Genomic DNA, 19,655 nt, shown 5'->3' with positions numbered 1-19,655 from the left:
GACAGCTCCCTTAGGGTTTGACCCTAGTAAAACCCTCTTCAAGTTTCTGAAGAGCATCAGTCAACATTGCCCCCCCCCCTTTGGGGGGGGGGTTTGAGTCGGGGTTTCTCTGTGAAACGGTCACGGCTGTCCTGGAGCTCACTCTGTAGACCAGCCTGGCCTCAAACTCACAGAGACCCACCTGCCTCTGCCTCCTGAGTGCTGGGGTTAAAGGTGTGTGGCCATTACTGCCCAGCATAACTTTGCCATATTTATCAAAGTTCTTAGGATGCTCACTAAAGAAACAGTTTGAAAAAATGAAGTTTCATTGTTCCTCCAGACAGTATCAGACACAGACCAAAGCTAACTAGCATGAAAACGTCAATAATATTCAACTCCTTAAAATGGACTACCCTCTATTCAACATCTTTAATCCACATAGTCAAAATAACCCGTTATATTAAGAAATTCAGAATGAAAGCTGTTACCTGAAGGATATTAACTAGATACAAGTTTTGATGGACACTCTACCAAGCTTTTAATTAATTAAAAGTGTGTGTGCGGGGGGGGGGGGGGAGGAGTGGCACACCCAGGAAGGCAGGCAGATCTCTTGAGTTTAAGACCAGCCAGGGTTAAGGGAAAAAAAGGAAGGAAGAAAATAATTTGAGCATGTTTTCCACTCCAATGAAAGTTCTACTTATTACCTTATCTACAATAAATCATTCATGGTGCAGAGAATATGAAAAACCAAGCAGATCTCACCTAAAAAGGGTGTTTCATTGGAACTCTTAATACCCACTTTCTCTTTGGCAAGTTCTGCCAGATTAGCTGTTTCTGAATCATACATGACCTACTGCTTATAATTTTCCATGAGGATTTCACAGGGTCTTTGAACTAAAAATACTGAGTTGGTTATAGTGTTCTGAATATTTTACTCTTTTCTTTTTTTAGACTTTTCATACAAGATCTCACTAGCCTTGGCCGGCCTGTAGACCAGGCCGGACTAGAACTCAGAAATCCACCTATCTCTGCATCCCTGGGATTAAAGTCCAGCACCACGACACCCAATCTTTGTATTTTTTTTTTATCAGCATGCTACCAAGAATATGATATAACGATATGGTTGGTACCCAATCACAAATGTGTTTCTTTGTAGAACTTCTTGTATGTAAAGTAGCTAAGGTATTCAACAGGAAAACCACCTTAAAATTATATTCTAGCTTTCTTTTCCAACATGAGCTAAATCTACATTAGACAAATTTCATTCAAATTGTAAAAAGTCTTTCAGACATAGGGAAGACATAAATATATACTTTGTGGTTCTTATACACGTGTTTCTATGATGATAACACTCAACTGCCACCATCTGTCATAGGATCTACATGGACAGCCTCATTAGAAAAACTCAGCATGCATAGTACATAAATCAGTGGAACCTTCTACCTCACAAGAGTGTGATACAACAATGCTAACTCCTAAAAGATATGTGTCTTGTCTGCTCAGAGTGAAAGATAAGGGGTAGGAGGGAAGAAAATGGAGCACTTATGATGAAACACTGGTTTTCAAAAAGGGACCATCCACATTCCTAAAATCCACAAGTAATCTCCTGATAGTAAGCTTTAGTGTGTCCTATGCCTTCATCTGTGCCTCCTCCAGCTTTGGTGACTCTACTGAGAGCAAATACAGGGCAATGACCAAGGCAATGTCTGGAAAAAAAAACCCAAAACACTTTAATTTTTTAGACAAGTGCAAGCACCCCAAACAAAGGATTATTGTTACAACACTTGTTAGCTTTTCACAATCTAATTATTGCAAAGGCATATGGATAAATGTTAATGAACAAAGTCAAGAAAAACGAGGCACCTTAATGAATAAAAATTTTTTAAAAAAGGACATTCAATTCACTGACTTCTAAGAGGCTAAATATACCTCTCTATGTTACATTCTAAAATTGTATTGCCTACTAATGGTTTGTATCCTGAATTCTACAATTAATTTTAAGGAACTGCATAAACTAAAATTGTACGCGGCCTACAAAGGGGAAATTATTTTATCATTCATGGAAAGACAATGAAAAGGAGTAAAACTGCTGTAGCGAGTAAAGCTGCTTATGGAATGAACATGATCACTGTTACCTTTAAGCTGTGAGGAGTGTTCTGTCCACTGTGCTGCAAACTATAAGCCACACCTTGTGTTTTAGACAAACACGATCATGCTTTTCCAAAAATATATTATTATTTTCATTCCACACACAACATATTTCTCTTGTCCAATTTAATCTACATATTTAACTTACAGTGCTGATAGGAGGCACTGGGCCATCACATTTTAAGTGGGAATGACTTATTCTTAAAAAGTAGTTTTAAAAATATGAAAAAATACAAATGGGACTGCTAGATTATGGCATAAATTTTTGAATGAAAACCAAGTTTTTCTTCCTTTAAAGTGCCACAATTTAAAGCCTTCCTTTCAGGTGGCACCGAATCCAGAGCCATTTGGACTGTTATGGAATGAAAAGTTTGTGCAACTTGTTGAAGCAGTGGAAATCTGCAACATGCAATGTATGCTAAGAAGCACTCAGGACTGGGTAGCTTTTCTGAATGTGAATCCGTCCCCTATTTATGCAAAATAATAGTTACATACACTATAATACAGGAATGATTTCCCTTTGCCAGAAGAAAAAAATTGTGTATTTCCTCATTCTTTCTTGGTTCCAACTGATAATTTCTTAAGATTGTAAATTATATAATACTCAGCTAAAATGTGTCTTCATAAATAGTTACAAAACCTGCCAAAACACAAAGGGGAAAGTATTTTTTGTTCAAAAAAGAAATGACATTTGAATGTCACACAACACAAGAAACAATGCTTAGAGACATGTTATTGTTTCCAGAAAATGGCCAGTAAACTACTTAGCTGAAGACAGAGACTACCCGTCCCCAGGATCATGGTGCACAGAAAGCCAAGTGTCAAACAACAGTACCTCAAAGCAAACAAAGGTCTGAGTGTGGAGCCAGCTCACTTGTGATCCTGTTAAAGAATGAGAGCCACTGTTTAGGTCCAGTGGACTGGGAAACATTTGCTAGCTCAGAACGCTATATTTGTAGAATCTGCTAAGAATTCAACCAAGGATGTCGAAGGCATTCGCCAGCTGAGGCTCGTTTTTCTGGAACCATCTCTAACATTGGAATCAGGAAATCTGTAAACTGTGCAGCGTCTTCATGGGGCCAGCCATACTTTTCCACAAGTACATCAAAGAGGCTCCAGGGTTTCAGCTTGGTGATGTGCCGCAGTTCTCCTGCAGAAAAAGACGCACGCAATTACAAAAGCTCAGGTTTGCACAGCCCTGAACTTAATTGGTCCAGATAGACTTTTTTCAATTTAGCAGGCAATCTAACTCTCAAAACTTTGGAAACAACAAAGGAAACTAGTTGTCTCCTCATAAGCAAGTCTCATGGAAGAACTAATGATTTTGTCCAAGCTAGCAAGGTGGATGTAAACGGATTAAGAGTTTGTATAAACAGCTCTGAACTTCTTGAGGTACAAAAGTATACAGCATATTTGCATTTCCACCACCCGAGAGCAACTCTCACTTCAGTTTGGGTGCTGTTGTAATTTGTAAGCTTGCTTAGCAAAACCTGTATGATGCTTACCATTTATTTATTTGTTGCATATACAATATTCTGTCTGTGTGTATGTCTGCATGCCAGAAGAGGACACCAGACCTCATTACAGATGGTGGTGAGCCACCATGTGGTTGCCGGGAACTGAACTCAGGACCTTTGGAAGAGCAGGCAGTACTCTTAACCACTGAGCCATCTCTCCAGCCCGATGCTTACCATTTGAAGGCCTTATACTACTGCATTTTACCATGCAAAGAGAAGGAAGTCTGTGCCCCTAGAACATTGCTGATAAGTTTCTCTGGCGGTACAGATGTCCACTGGGCTACACGATCTGACAGGCACATGTACTCAGCCACTGTGACTAAAGAACACAGTAACTCTAATTTGTCTAAATTTAGATAAACAGCCACAAAAAGCTAGTGGAGACCCAAAACAAATGCTATTCTTCTCTACATTTTGTCGTAAAATATACGACCTCAAGGACAATTCCTTATAAAACATGAAGTTAGAAATTTTCTAATGTGTCACCTGTACTATGAAAGTGTCACTAGCTCCCCAAATTTCCCTGACACAGCAGGGAAATGAACAGTAAGTAGGTAGCCTGTGTGCTAGAAAGACCCTTGTTAAAAAAAAAAATGTATTCCAGGTCACTTTCACTCTATGAACAACTCCATTTCTGTTTGTCCACTCTTGGGCCCTGGGCATCTCCTACACATCTAGGAACTATGCCAAATGACCGCCACATCCATACCAGGCCTTCAGTGGCACACTGCCAGGTGAGTGGAGCCCAGCACTCAAGCCCTGGTACCACAACAGTATGTCTTCTCTGCCACTTGCTGTAATATGTTCTCGACCTCCTTTATGCTGTGATCCTTTCATACAGTTCCTCGTGTTATGCTGACCCCCAACCATAAAACTATTTCATTGCTACTTCATAACTGTAATTTTCCTACTCTTATGAACCATAATGTAAATATCTGATTTGCAGGTTCTCTGACATGCAACACTCCTGCCCCCCAGGAGCCGAGAACCCCTGCTGCAGGGGTGCTCTGGTGATTTGCATCAGAGGCCTGGACTATTGCACTCATGCAAACCAATTAGAAATACCCTGGCCCCCCACTTTCAAACCCAAACAAAAAGAAGACAGGATTCCTACAAATGCAAAAAACAAGTCAAGAATCACAGCAATCCCACACCAACCTCCATCCATGGCCCTTTTCTTTCTATACTTTCTTCAGTGGCTACTCTTGGCTGTCTGCAGAATTACCACCATGCTATACACAGGACTCCACAAAGAAATTTTTGGGATGGTTCCTGGTTAAAAAGAAGGTGAGTAACAAACAAGCTTCCAACTTCTAGCAACAAAGTTAAGGGCTGCTTCAAAAGTGGAGATCAGATCTCTAGGCTTAGTAAGGAAACAGACCCACAATTTTAGTAGTGGAAAAGGAAGACCTTCAAATAAAAACAGTTTGTAAAGATCAGGTCTATCCAAAGGCTGGTTAGAGGCTCAAAGGGTAAGTGGGCTTGCCACAAAATGGTGCTAGCCTGAGGTCCTGAGTCTGATCACTGGAACTCTGTGAAGTGTAACAGAAAGAAATGACTCCACAGAGTTGTTCTGATTTCCACACATGTGCTGTGGCACATGGTGCCCACACATACCATACATAAACTAAGAAAAATTTAGAAACAAATCTGAAAAATCATTGAAGTCTAGCTCTAGGGACATAGTCAAATAAGATCAGGGTTAGGATGGAGGCTAAAGGCTGAATATAAAGCATATATACTTGTTGAAGTTAACCTACATATGATGTGATGTATGTGATAAAAGTCTCAAAGCTATTGCTCTACAGAGTCACAGGACTTCAAATATACTGATGAAAATGGAAAGCAGATGCACGTTAGAACCCAGCTCTCCAGGCAGCAAACACCTCCCAGGTACATTTTCAGTAGCCTAACCACAGAACGAGGACAGCCATCACTGCCCAACAGGTTAAGATTACAGTTCATACACAACACTGAGGCTCAATCTTTGGTAACAGAAGAAACTTTCTTGACATTTAATTATTCTGTCTTGACATAAGTTCCCAATGAATGCAAATGCTGGCAAGTACTGTCCACAAGAACAGAACTTACTGATGCAATCTACCAATTTTTTAAGGTAAGGTTCTTCCTTCAATGGGCATCAAACTTAGTACATTCATCTCTCAACCCACAGAAACTGTACTTTCATCAACAATCCAAAGATATTCAAATCTCCTAAAGAAAATAGGACAGCGTTTGCATACAACCTACACACTGCACACACATACCACACCCCCACATACTACACTGTCATATATTTTTTGAGAAAGCATTATAACTATATAGCCCAGACTGACCTGGAATTGTCAATCTTGTTTTCATATCCTCAACGATGGGATTACAGCTTTATATTACTACACAAGACACTCACCTCCACAGTATAACTCTGAACACAATGCAAGAGCCAGAGAAATAGTTATATTCTACTTACTGGGGATAGAGACAAAGAAAACAGTACATACATAATTTTTAACAAATGTATTTCTGCTCTGTTATTGACAGAATTTTTGGATATGGAACAAGAGAAACTAAAAGATGCACCATGTCACCATCTGTGAAAAAAGTACTTAACAGGAACAGGAAGATCATTGAGTTATAATCCCCAGTCCAAAATCTGAGACTCTGAGCATCACCATGATAAGGAAGAAAATTACACACTGGATCTCATATGATGAGTGACATTCAACGCCAGCTGTGACAGCCTATGTGCATTTACATGTCATGAAAAAGAAGTGAGTTTCACGTCCACTTGTGTCAAATCATCTAGTTTATCATGGGTATGTAAATATTTCAAGGTCTGAGGAGTTCAAGAATCCACAACACTTTCAGTCTGAAGCACTTTGAACAAGGAACATTCTGCTTATATGGTGGAAATTATTTCAAATTTACAATAATTTCACTGCTCTGATCACACAGCTTTAGACTAAGTACCAAAACAGTCCTTAAAACCTACAATCAGGCCGGGCGGTGGTGGCACACGCCTTTAATCCCAGCACTCGGGAGGCAGAGGCAGGCGGATCTCTGTGAGTTCGAGACCAGCCTGGTCTACAGAGCTAGTTCCAGGACAGGCTCCAAAGCCACAGAGAAACCCTGTCTCGAAAAAGAAAAACAAAACAAAACAACAACAACAACAAAAAAAACCCTACAATCAGAGCCAGAGAAACTCAACAGTTAAGAACACTTGTCACTCTTATAGAGGATCCAGGTTCAGTTCTTGGGATCCACATGGTGATACACAACCATCTGCAACTCCAATTCCAGGGGACCCGACACCTGATCTCTGCAGGCACCAGGCTCACATATGGTGCACATAAACAACACCTCACATACAGAAAACAAGTCTTAACAACAAAACAACACAGTAACTAAGACCACCCACACTCATCTGTGCAGCCTATGGTGAGTGCACTCCCATCGTCCACGGCCTCAGTGGCCTTTGTCCTGCATCTGCCAGGCAAAACCGTGTGAGCAAGAGGAAGTGCTAGAGCAGTCACACTGGTGTGGTTTGTGCCTGTTTTCTGTTCCCAGCTGTTTCTGAGTTAGCCTCACACCGACCATGTCCTCCTTCCCAGAGGTATTCCTCATGTTCCTAAAGCCTTGTGATAGTCACACACTCCGTGCAGATGTAAAACTGGAATGATATGAGAATCTTTTGATTCTTTTAAAACTTGAAACCAAGAAAACAGAGCAGAACATTGCCAACATGAAGCCTGTTAGTACTAGCAACGAGGAGCCTGTGCCCACAGGCTCTGCTCCTCACAGTTCTCACAGGTCAGCTACTTTTCAGGTAGCCTTGGAGGTTAAGTTTAAAACATTCTTGAGTTTCAGCTTAAAAATGTAAATTAAAGATATGGACCTACAAAGAGTGTGAGGCCAGCCTGAGATGTGCACAGGGAACCTCGTGGTGGTGTGTTTCTGTGAAACTCACCTCCCTCACTATCCCACCTCAGGACTTCAGTGCACTTTTGACATATTTAGTTCAATTTAATTAAATCTTTACTTTTTTTATTAACTTTTTTTCCTTCTGTGCATGAACATTTTGCTTGTATACATATCTGTGCACCATGTGTATGCCTAGAGCCCATGGAAGCTGAAAGAAGTTGTTGGATCCTCTTGAACTTTAATTACAGAAAATCGTGAGCCACCATGTGGGTGCAGAGAATTAAATCCAAGTCCTCTGTAAGAGCATCCAGTGCTCTTAACTGCCGAGTCATCCTTCTAGTCCCTTTATTACATCTGCAGCATCTGGAAGCATCTGTTTTGTGTGTGGGAACACATGTGCCATGCAGGAGTACGTAGAGCAAGCAGTAGGCATTCTCCTTCTCCTGAGTTCTGGGGTCAAAGTCAGGCTATCTGACTTGGGGGCAAATTTTACCTGGTGAGCAATTTAATAGGAACCCTGAATTTATTTTTTTTTAAATTTATTATTAAATATTTCTGCCTCCTCCCCGCCACCGCCTCCCATTTCCCTCCCCCTCCCCTGATCAAGTCCCCCTCCCTCATCAGCCCGAAGAGCAATCAGGGTTCCCTGCCCTGTGGGAAGTCCTAGGACCACCCACCTCCATCCAGGTCTAGTAAGGTGAGCATCCAAACTGCCTAGGCTCTCACAAAGCCATTACGTGCAGTAGGATCAAAAACCCATTGCCACTGTTCTTGAGTTCTCAGTAGTCCTCATTGTCCACTATATTCAGCGAGTCCGGTTTTATCCCAGGCTTTTTCAGACCCAGGCCAGCTGGCCTTGGTAAGTTCCTGATAGAACATCCCCATTGTCACAGTGTGTGGGTGCACCCCTCGCGGTCCTGAGTTCCTTGCTCATGCTCTCTCTCCTTCTGCTCCTGATTTGGACCTTGAGATTTCAGTCCGGTGGGGAGCCCTGAATTTAATAACATCGTAAAAGCTAAGTCCATGTGCACAGTCATGTTCCCACTGTAGTTGATGCTCCATGTGGGAACAAGTTTAGGTAACCTATCCTCTTCGATGAATCCATTTTTTTGTTTTGTTTTCTTTTGTTTTTTTGAGACAGGGTTTCTCTGTAGTTTTGGAGACTGTCCTGGAACTAGCTCTTGTAGACCAGGCTGGCCTAGAACTCACGGAGCCCGCCTGTCTCTGCCTCCAAGTGCTGGGATTTAAGGTGTGCGCCATCACTGCCCAGCCGATGAATTCATTTTTAACACAATAAATTCACTAAAACAATGGCTACAGATGGTCAAAGAAAACAGCCTAGTGAGGATCACTGATTTACTCACCAACCCTCTGGGGGTTGCCACTCACCTGTTGGGGAACAGAGAAAGAACAAAATCCACAGTGGTGCTGATTTCTACTGGGACACATCCTAACTGGTCTCTCCTTTACTTATTTTGAGATGGGATCTCCCTATGTAGCCCAGATTGGCCTTCAATTCAAAGTGAGTCTCCAACCTCACTCCTACATGCCACACCCAGCACATTCTGGTTTCTTTATGGTCTCAGGTGGGTAATGTCCACACCCAAGAACAGAAGCAGCCAATTAACCTTAATTGGGTAACGGCAGTAACCACGCTGCTTGTCTCAAAATTCAGTTCAGTTTTTAACGTCTGGCCAAGGAATGGCCAGAACTGGTACTGGTTGTGACTTCTGGAATTCGTAAGAAGCTGCACCTGATGCTTGATTTTAACACATGAAACTCACTGCCTCCTCAGACCAGTGGTAGGGGTGGAAACCTCAGAACAGAGAAAAGGATTCCTAGTAAACAATTCGTGAGTGCTGTGCTGCAGATACGGCTCAACACAAAACGACAACTTTACATTCTGCTTTTGTCTATCAACTGTGGCATGTTCCACTGGGAATGGTGGAATATGCCTTTAATCCTAACCTTCGGGAGACAGAGGGAGATGGAACTTTGTGAGTTTGAAGCTAGCCTGGTCTACAAAGCCTATTATTTAAAAACAAAGCAAAACTCATTTTCTCATTCTCATAGAAATACTTTCATAACATGTCTTCACTCCTCCTACTAATACTGTACATCTGTCAAAGTCCAACCCTCTTCTGATTGCCATGGTGATAACCAACCAACCAACAACCAGAAAGGAGTCTGTAAACCCAAACTCCTGGTCATAAGGGATTTACGGCCTTATCACAGAGTCTCTCTTATGTCCAAATGGGAAAAAAAATCATTCTATTTACCATAGTAATGCCAAATTACTGAGGCTGGAGGATCAAGAGTTAAAAGACAGAAACTACAGATATGTATCAGTGGTTATGAGTACTTATTGCTTTTGCAGAGGACCTAGGTTCAACTTCTAGTACTCACATGGCAGCTCACAACCATCCATAAGTCCAGTCCCAGCGATCTGATGCCCTTTGCTTACTTTCCTGTACATCAGGCACACGTGTAGTGTACACACGTACATGTAGACAGAAAAAAAACACTGCATAAAATATGCACAAAATAAATAAAGCTTAAAAGGAAAACCAGTGGAACCCTGTTTTTAAACCTGAGATAGACAGATACCAAGGGTGGGGGGACAAGAATACATACTGACTTTCTCTTTGCAAATCACTTTCAAACCTAAGCACTTAAGTCCTAAAGCACAAGTGCTAAAAATGGTTGTGCACACACGCGCACACACACACACACACACACACACACACAGCGCATCCTGGGAGCACGGGTGCTGAGAAAAAAAGCACATGTGAAATGTGCCCAATAGGACAGGTACATCTCCCAGAAACTCCAGCAGGCAGGAGTAAGAAGATGATTTGCCACTGCTGCTGTAGATACTGAATTAATGGTTTACAGCTCCAGGTCAGCTGCAAAACCTCAGGAGCCAAGGAGCACACCATGTCTATGGCTCCAACACTGCGAAGGCTGAGGCTAGAGGACCAGGAGATCAAGACTCTGTTTCAAAAAGAAAAAAAGAAGGACTGGGGAGATGACTCAGTAGTTAGAGAGCTCTTCTAAAAGTTTGCTTCTCAATACCCACATGGCAGCTCAAAACCATCCCACAGTATCTGATGCTTCTGTAGGAACCATGTCTACACATGGTAGACTGTAGACAAAAAGACTATACACACACACACACACACACACACACACGGAGGGGAGCCAGTGAGGTGGCTAGCTTAGGAGGTGAAGAGGCTTGCCGCAAAGCCTTTTTGGCATGAATCTGATCCCCAGATCACAGGCATTAATTAAAAAGGAGAGAAGAAACAACAGCAAAAGTGTCTTCTGAGGTCCACGTACACCCTATATCACATATGACCTCCCCAGAAGGTAAATAAATGTAATTTAAAAAGAGATGAGGAATGGGAGAAAGGAAGGGGAGTTAAAACAACTTCAATTGGGCTTTCCATGTCCTACTCAAGCTGAGGGTATATACATATAAGAACATGAGGGCATGTTCTTAAGACGTGTGTGTGTGTGTGTACACACATGTGGGGGAGGCAGAGGACAACTGAGGGTGTTGTTCCTTAGGAGCTGTTAACTTCTTGTGAGTGCAGTCTCTCATTGGGGCCTGGAGCTGATTGCTAGACTGCCTGGCTGAAGAGCCCCAGGGTTCCAGGCACTGGATTACAAACGCACATGCTTTCTTATGTAAGTGCTGGGACTAAGCTCAGCTCAAGCTTGTGTGGCAAACACTTTACCAACTAGCTTTCTTCCCAGTCCTCACTCAAACTTTCTTTAAAGGAGAATGTAAACAAAACTGAACCTAAGCTGGTAAAACAATTAACAACACCAAAGAGGCGCAAAAGGCAACAGCACCTGAGAGTTTTGTTGTCATCAGACAAGATCTTATGTAGCCTATGCTAACCTAGTTGAGGATGACCCTGAATTCCGTACCTTCTATACCCACCTCCCAACTGCTAAGATTAAAGAGTCCCAGCTTTTTCTGAGGAGTCATTTTTTAGGGTGTGGGGAGACCCTTGGGGCTTCCTGGTATTTTTAAGCATTGATACTGCCTGGAGACTACAAATGGCAAACTACTGTCCGATGTCACGGCCAAGGGACGGTCAGTGAGAATGGTATCATTAAGACCAATCACCATGTGCACAGCACAGCCCCACACAGTGTCAAATAGCTCAGACATCTCCAAGAAAATGCCCATGGCTACATATGAAGCCCATCTCTAGATTGTCCTGAGTGCTGGGGTTAGAGAGGAGTCATCCTCTCAGCTCAATCGAGCTCCTTTCCACAGGTATCTGAACAGATAGTGTGTGGAGTCAGTAAGGATTGTTGGAAGCCTGTTTTCTCAGAAAAGACTCGCTCCACAGATACCAGATGGTTCCAGATTATTTCGTGAGTACCTTCTTCAGAAGAATTCCCCAGTTGCAATGTCTTGATCTTTTCCACTGCCCAAACATGAGTGCCCTACTTCTCCCTTTGGGAGAGGATTATGCTGAAAATCAGTGTTGCATAAATACCGTTACCTTTTCTGGTGAAAAACTCCTTGGAATATTTCCCCAACATAGCGTATTTTCGAGGGACTTTCCCCAGCAGTTCAATGATCAATGCTATGTGATCTGCATTGGGAAACATTGCCAGCAAAACAGAAACACACGACAGTTTAATCAGTACACTGCATGCAGACACTATCACTGCCCGCGCAGACAGAAACGGAGCGCAACCTGAATGACCAAAAACAAGATTTGTCCAGTTGATTCAAAACTAAAAGCCAGAGGGCACTCAGCTGTCCTAAGTGCCAGAACGAGGCTAGTGTCAGTGCGTCACAGCACAGACCACACTTAGTCTTCGTCAGCATGTACACCAGCACAAGCATTCTGCTCAGCTGCTTTTGGAATTTAGAAGCAATGCTTTGGTCACCATTACTGCTGCTCCTGCAGCTATTCCATTTCTGTCTGCATCGTGGCACTTTTCAAAGAGAAGAGGTACTACCTCTGCGGTTGAAGAATTCCCGAGAATATTTTCCAGACAGAGCAAAGTGCCTTGGGATACTGCCTAGCAGCTCTATGATGTGGGCTATGTGGTCTATGAGGAGAGAAAACAAAAAGGATATAGGAATGGGGAGGGCAAAGGGAAGGATGGGATGAAAGAAGAGGGGAAAAGTGAAATTAGTAAAAAATCAGAACTAGATTCAAATCAACAATGTCTGCAGCACATCCACGAAGAGGTTCATGGGAATGGCAGGCCTCAGACACCAACTGGAGCAGCAACAGTGACTGAGGCCAGCTCACCCCAGGCTACCTCAGCATTGCAAGCAAGGAAGCATGAAGATGGGCAGGTTCACAGAAGGAATTCAAGTCTGAATTCCCTGGTTTTCAACTGAGCTCCCAAACAGGACAGCGAAATGGGCAGCAGAGCCACAGAGTGACCGTAATGGACCAGGAAAACTGTGGTGGGTGCTGCCCATTCACCAGCGCTTAGGGGGCTTCAAACTCAAAGCAAAACTTGTCTCTGCTTCAGTCAGACAGTAAACAATATTCTCTACATCCACACCAAGGTAGTCGCTGGGCAACAGCACTCACCTTCATCTCTGGAATAGTCTTCCCCAGAATGCGGTTCGAACAAATAGTCTCCTGTTGCCAGCTCAAATGCCTAGGACATAACACACGACAAGCTGAACACTTCAGAGGTGGCTCAAGAGCCGGCAGTTCTTTGCTAGAGGAAGCCTACTTTTGCAGAGAACCACAAGCAGACTAAAGAACATCCTAGAAAAGCCCAACCCCTAGTTTTCCTTTCTTCCAGAAAAGTTCACAGAAGCCACAGGGGTATTTTTACGTCTCCTCATGGGAGAGGGAAGAGCTGAGGCTCTCCTCCCACTACAGGAAGTGGAACAGAGCTATCCAGCAGTCAGCAGCACACTGCAGCTTCTACACAGAGTGAAATAAGGCTAAGTTCGGAACTCAGGCAGGCCTGTGAGTCCAAGGCCCATCAGATCAGATATTGCTGGGCTTTTTCGATGCACTTAGGATCAAGGACTAGTTCCAACATCTTGGTTATCATCAGTTTACTCATCTCTGACTCAACCAGAGGAGCACCTAGAACCAAGACTCCCTTCTCTTCTACCCTCCAGGCCCTCACGCTGCTACCTACTATCCCTCAGAACATCAGTGTGAAGAGAAGTCCACTCATTTTTACTTACTTTGCTCAGAAAAAGGCTCAGGACCAGAAGTCTGATTATTTTTTTTTTTTAAAAAAAAAAGGAAAGAAGGAAAGAAAGAAAACAAACTATCTTTTTCATTACACATACAGGAATCTGGTTTTGTGAGCTATGCAAAGACAGCAACCTCTACTGTGCTGATAATGAAAACTTTTTTTTTAAAGGTTAACTCCTATTTTTAGCTTCTCCCGGATTTAATGCTACTGTGGTTAAACTCTTCCTGCTTGCTGATGCTGGTGAACAGGCAACCATGCCAACGTCTCTCCTTCTCGCAAGACTGCTTTTTGCATTCCTGCTGAAGAGCATTCCCAATGTTAGTCATCCCTTTCTCTCCCTTCTAATGGCCAGAGTGCCGAGCAGGCTCCTGGAGGCTCATTTACCAGGTAACAGCTGTCCAACTAACAGCACAGCCACAGTCCCTTAATTTTTAAATACACGAATTACATCCTGATTGAGAAGGAGGTCCCAAAGCAGACTTGGGTCTGAGAGGGCACAGCAATATCATCTCAGCAGAAGACAACCTGAGAGCCCAGCACTGCAGCTGCAACAAGAACACACAGTGCACACAGACTCTTGGTTGGGGGACACACACAACCCAGCTACCCAGTTAACAATCATGGCAGCTGAACCAACCTCTGAGAAAGAAAATTATTTATTTGGCCCCAATTCCAAGTGGACAAGACTGTTTCATGCTTGCAAAAACCATTCAATAACCTGCAGGCCAGGAGGGAAATTTGGAGCCCTAACAGGATGAAAGAGACTGGAGAAGCCACTGGAATCCGGGTTAAGGAGAACCCTCAATGTGCTTCTCTTTGCCCAGCATTGATATTATCAGATACTTTTTTTTAAGAAGATGATTATTTGAACAGCACTCAGGTTTCCAGTGTAGTACTTAAAGATGACTATCGATGAAACTATTAATAAAAAAAGAGCTTGGGGCTGGAGAAATGGCTCAGGGATTAAGAGCACTGGCTGCTCTTTCCGAGGACCAAGGTTCAGTTCCCAGCACCCACATGGTAGGCTCACAACCTTTTGTAACTCCAATTCCAGAGGATTTGATATCCTCTTCTGGCCTTCATGGAATCTGCCTGTATGTGGTGCATAGATATACATGCAGGCAAAGCACCCATACACATAAAATAAAAATAAATATTTTTTTAAAAGAGGGAAGCAAAAAAAGAAAGAATTAAAACAAAAAAAGAAGAGAAAGGGAGAATAGATCCCTGGATGAATATGACATATAGCAGGGCAAATAACATGTTAGAATAAATATGACATACAGCAGGGTAAATACATGTTAGAATAAAAACAGCCCTCCCCCCACTGTGGTCCCAAACATGTTTTAATGCTAGCAGCTGTGGAAGTAGGGAACATAATTTTTTTTTTAAATCAAATGTCTTCTTTTTTATATTTTATTTATTTATTATGTATACAATATTCTGTCTGTGTGTATGCCTGCAGGCCAGAAGAGGGCATCAGATCTCATTTCAGATGGTTGTGAGCCACCATGTGGTTGCTGGGAATTGAACTCAGGACCTTTGGAAGAGCAGGCAATGTTCTTAACCGCTGAGCCATCTCTCCAGCCCTGGAGGGAACATTATTGCCATCGATATACTAAGCTATTCCACCACAAGTTCTATTATTAGTATTCAATATTAGGCAACTCTGGAATCTTCCTCCTCTTCTTAGTCTAGTCCCTTGAGGACTTTCCTCATCACTGTTCTAAGTTCCAGGGAGAACAGGTACTTCCTTTTCTGCTCTGACCAAATAAGGTCATGACATGACCATTGCTGGAGAAGTCTAGAGAAATTTGTCAGAATTAAAATTTTGTTTTTTTCATTCTGATTGTGACGAGGACTCACATGGGGACACAAGAGCTCTCCTATTTAAACAAAGACACTGTACAAAAAGGTAGCAGTGAGCACAAAGACTTCATGTTGATATACACTACACATTTATACCCACAAGGTGCCAAAGGCAATGAACTGGGAGATCCTGCTGCCTTTCTTGGTTGTACTTGTCCTACAGAGCCCAAACTGTCCTCCCAACAGCAGTAGGGGCCTTATCACACCTAGAACTTCTTGTTTCCAATGCAGCCTCTGGTCGAGTTATACCACTTGTAAAACTGGAAGGGCTATGAATTTTGCAGTAACTACTTATGGCCTTTTCAATGCTGGGCAAATTTAAACTTCAAAGGGGGAAAATGGTGAACAAGCTCTGGCTCCTCCTCTGTGACTTGTTAGGAGGGAACTGGACTGGCAACAACCTCGGAGCAGCCCCAACAGCACTGGGACAAATGGAGACAGAGTCAGCATTTCCTTAGCGTCTCATGATGTATAAACACTTCACAGCCAGAGCGTGGTCGTCGGTCAGAAGACTGCACAGAGCACAGGGACAAAGACAGCCTGGTAAAAGAGGGTAAACACTTTACAGCCAGAGCGTGGTCGACGGTCAGAAGACTGCACAGAGCACAGGGACAAAGACAGCCTGGTATAAGAGGGTGCCTGCCAACAGCTCAACCGCTACCCACACAACCTGTGATGTCCTGCTTTTCTGGTTTATATCGCCAACCTTAATATCCAAAATTAGAAGCACAAGATTTCAGGGTTCAGAGTTCTCAGAGCCTGACCCACTGCAGCCCTGGCACATGGACTTCTGTATTGCTGGGGACAAGTGGAAACTGGCCTTGCCAGAGCCTGCCCAGCACACACAGCCCATCTGGTCAAGGCATCCTTTCCTTCTAATCTGGCCTTTGCCTTCCCTCTACCCTCACACTGCAAAGCAAAAACCTCTCCACACCGACCCTGAAAATAAAGTTAACTATCACATGGCCAGTAGCTTCTCTCAGCCACTATATCTGGATTTTAGGATCTCATTGAAAAACAAAATTTTTAAATAATTTTAAATTCATTTTCTGGAATTATTAGAACAAGAACCTAGGAAGGCATCGTATTTCTTATCTGGCCACATCAATCATCTCAGATAACGATAAAAGCATCTCATGTCTCTCACATCACCTAGCATTATCTGCTTAACAAAATGCTTTTACACTGGACTGGAGACATGACTCAGCGGTTAAGAGCACTTGCTGCTCTTACAGAGGGCCCAGGTTCAGTTCCTAGTGTAGACAAGGCAGATCAGTGGTAACACCAGTCCCAGGGAATCAGACACCAGGCATGTACAACGGGTATACAGACATACCACACGTGTGTGCGGGGGTGGGGGCATCTATGGCTTTTCGAGAAGGGTTTCTCTGTGTAGCCTTGGCTGTCCTGGAGTTCGCTTTGGAGACCAAGGCTGGTTTTGGACTCACAGAGATCTGCCTGCCTCTGCTTCCCAAGTGCTGGGACTAAAGACGTGTGCCATCACACCTGACCAAAAAATTTGAAATGGTTAAAATGCTTTTTATATTAGCACTACTGGACATAAAATACAGAAGATTCAAAACAATGATTAAGTTCTGAACAACAAGTAAACATAATATTTACTCTGTTCTCCCCTTTCAGAAGATGAGCACTAAGCCTTGTATGGGAACCCTTTCATTTAGATATTCAAAGAGAATTTCTTTAAAAAGTGATTGCAAGAGTTGAAGATGTGATTCAGTAGGAAGAATACTTGCCTATTGGGTGTGAACCTCTGGGCTCCATCCCTAGAACTACAATAAAATTAAGTAATACTAAATAAGATAAACATGGTAGCACTGGAAACTACAAGAACACACATGCCACCTTTCCCACCAAAGAACAACAAGAAGCTGACTGAGAGGAATGTGCCAAACTGGCTGAACTTGGTGAAAGACAACCTGGTATTTGCTTATGAGTGAGGAACAACACATGCTTCTCAATTCACAGTTTAGAGCAAACGGCAGTAATCCTGGAATCTCAGCACTCAAACCAGTCTGGGCTACATTTCAAAAATGAAACAAAGAAAAAGATACTGAGCTGAAGATGATGAAGAGATGCTCAGTTAGTAAAGTGTCTGCCATAGAAGCCCATGAGTTTCATCTCCAGAACTGGTATATCAGCGCTTGTAAAACCAGCACTTAGGGAAGCAGACCAACCGAACCTAATCAAGAGTTCTAGAATGAGTTATCCAGAATAACACCGAGGATCCCTGTCCCTCCACATGCACGTGCATATATGTGTACATACAGTTACACACACCTGTTTACATGATGTGTGCCGATTCTGGGTTTAGTTTAGAATGCCCCCAGGGGAAGACCACTGTGTTCCTGGGGAAACAGACTCAAACTGAGGACATTTGTGCCATCATTGCTGTCTCAGGAGAGCCAGAAAACAAGGCAGAACTCTTGAGTTAGAAAGAAAGCAACGGGGCTGGAGAGATGGCTCAGGTTAAGAGCATTGCCTACTCTTCCAAAGGTTCTGAGTTCAATTCCCAGAAACCACATGGTGGCTCACAACCATCTGTAATGGGGTCTGGTGCCCTCTTCTGGCATACACACAGGCAGAATATTATATACATAATAAATAAACAAATATTAAAAAAAAAAAGAAAGAAAGAAAGCAACGAAGAGGAAAGAGCCTTCCTGAAGCTCTGGGAGAGGTCACCTGTCAGTGCTACAAGCTTCCCAGTACAGTCACCCTCTCCTGTGAGAAGACATCTGACGTTACCCCTCGATGTGAAAGGGAGCCGGAAACGCACGGAAACTTCCAGAGACTAAAAAGCAAGATTCTACCCCATCAAGAGCATTAAAGAGAAGTCATTTCTAGGGAAGAAAGTGGCAAAGGGGGCTCTTACCATGCATGCTGTACTCCAAATGTCTGCGGGAGTGCTGTAGCCGGCTCCTATCAGAACTTCTATGGACCTATACTGACGTGTTTGGATATCCTCTGTGAAATGTTTGTGCTGAAAAGGAAGAGATGTGATAAATACTGTTTCAAAAAGAGCATCTCCTCACACAAAATCATGATTAAAATGTAAAATGAAAACCCTACTTACCACCCAACAAGCATTTCCCAGGTCAGCAATTTTTACTCTAATTTTATCTGCGTTCCGTGGATCCAGAGGGTTCACCAACAGGTCAGCTGCCCGGGTTTTTGCTGCCATGAGCAAACAGCAGGACAGTTAGCACAGGACGAGAGCCTAGCACGTGTGAGCACAGTGCTTGCCAAGTACAGCCTCTTTGTAGCATAAACCTAGAATCCTGCAGGTTCAACTACTGCGGAAACACTAAAGCCACTTAAAGATAAACATGGGTAACCAGTCGGTTCTGAGCAGTATGCAGTTCACCGATGCCATGTGACCATGAATACCACCTCAACACTGAGAGCATTCCCTACTACAACTTCCTTAACTGAACATTCAAAGATATCAAGGGTTATTTGACAACTGATAAGCAAAAGCAGATTATAGGCAGAGGCTATCTTTTATGGTTTAGTTTTGAACAGGAAGATGCCAAACCAGCGTCTCAATAGCTGAAGTAGGCCATTAAGGCAGACTCAGATGATTTGACATACACACACACACACACACACACACACACACACACACACACGATGACCTATAGCAGGCCCAGGCCTAGGGTCACTGAATTCAGGAAAGTTCTCAGCTCAGCCTTAGCTATGTTGTAAGCAGTTAAGGCAGGTCAGCACGTTCATCTTTGTACTTAATCTGAGCCCTTCCATGCTCACATTTTTGGTCATATTGAATTGGAATTGACAGACTATTAAGACTATTGAGAAAACTCAGCTCAGTGCAGAACATTAACGCCCTTGTTGGGGAGTCATTTTTTTCATGCCAGGTTAATGCTTGTGTGTACTGTGTCGTTCAGTGACTGAACTGAGGAGCCATGGTGCTCAAGGGGATTCAGTTTCCTGGTAAATCCCATGGAGGAGGTAAGGTCAGTCTTGCTATGA

The 19,655-nt window shown here is 43.0% G+C and overlaps 1 protein-coding gene across 6 annotated transcripts in view; it reads right to left on the bottom strand.

The window, feature by feature from the left end:
* Positions 1 to 1,686: 1,686 nt before the first annotated feature.
* Positions 1,687 to 19,655, bottom strand: part of Srpk2 (SRSF protein kinase 2) — a 190,666-nt gene continuing 172,697 nt past the window's right edge. For 4 of the 6 annotated variants that reach the window (XM_041668649.1, XM_041668650.1, XM_041668651.1 and 1 more), the window contains 6 exons: positions 18,739 to 18,839; positions 18,538 to 18,645; positions 13,145 to 13,214; positions 12,555 to 12,647; positions 12,089 to 12,181; positions 1,687 to 3,277 (listed from right to left, as the gene is read on the bottom strand). In XM_041668649.1, the coding sequence (XP_041524583.1) occupies positions 3,093 to 3,277; positions 12,089 to 12,181; positions 12,555 to 12,647; positions 13,145 to 13,214; positions 18,538 to 18,645; positions 18,739 to 18,839 (650 nt within the window). In that variant the 3' untranslated portion in view covers positions 1,687 to 3,092. The remainder of the gene's footprint in view (positions 3,278 to 12,088; positions 12,182 to 12,554; positions 12,648 to 13,144; positions 13,215 to 18,537; positions 18,646 to 18,738; positions 18,840 to 19,655) is intronic. The other 2 variants (XM_041668654.1, XM_041668653.1) reach the window with 1 other exon arrangement.

The sequence above is a fragment of the Microtus oregoni genome, unplaced genomic scaffold (assembly GCF_018167655.1).
Source record: "Microtus oregoni isolate MIOR12 unplaced genomic scaffold, Mior012 000018F_ref0000195, whole genome shotgun sequence".
In the NCBI taxonomy this organism is placed as follows: domain Eukaryota; kingdom Metazoa; phylum Chordata; class Mammalia; order Rodentia; family Cricetidae; genus Microtus; species Microtus oregoni.
The sequence above is the reverse complement of the archived record's forward strand: the minus strand, read 5'-3'. Positions and strand labels throughout refer to the sequence as shown.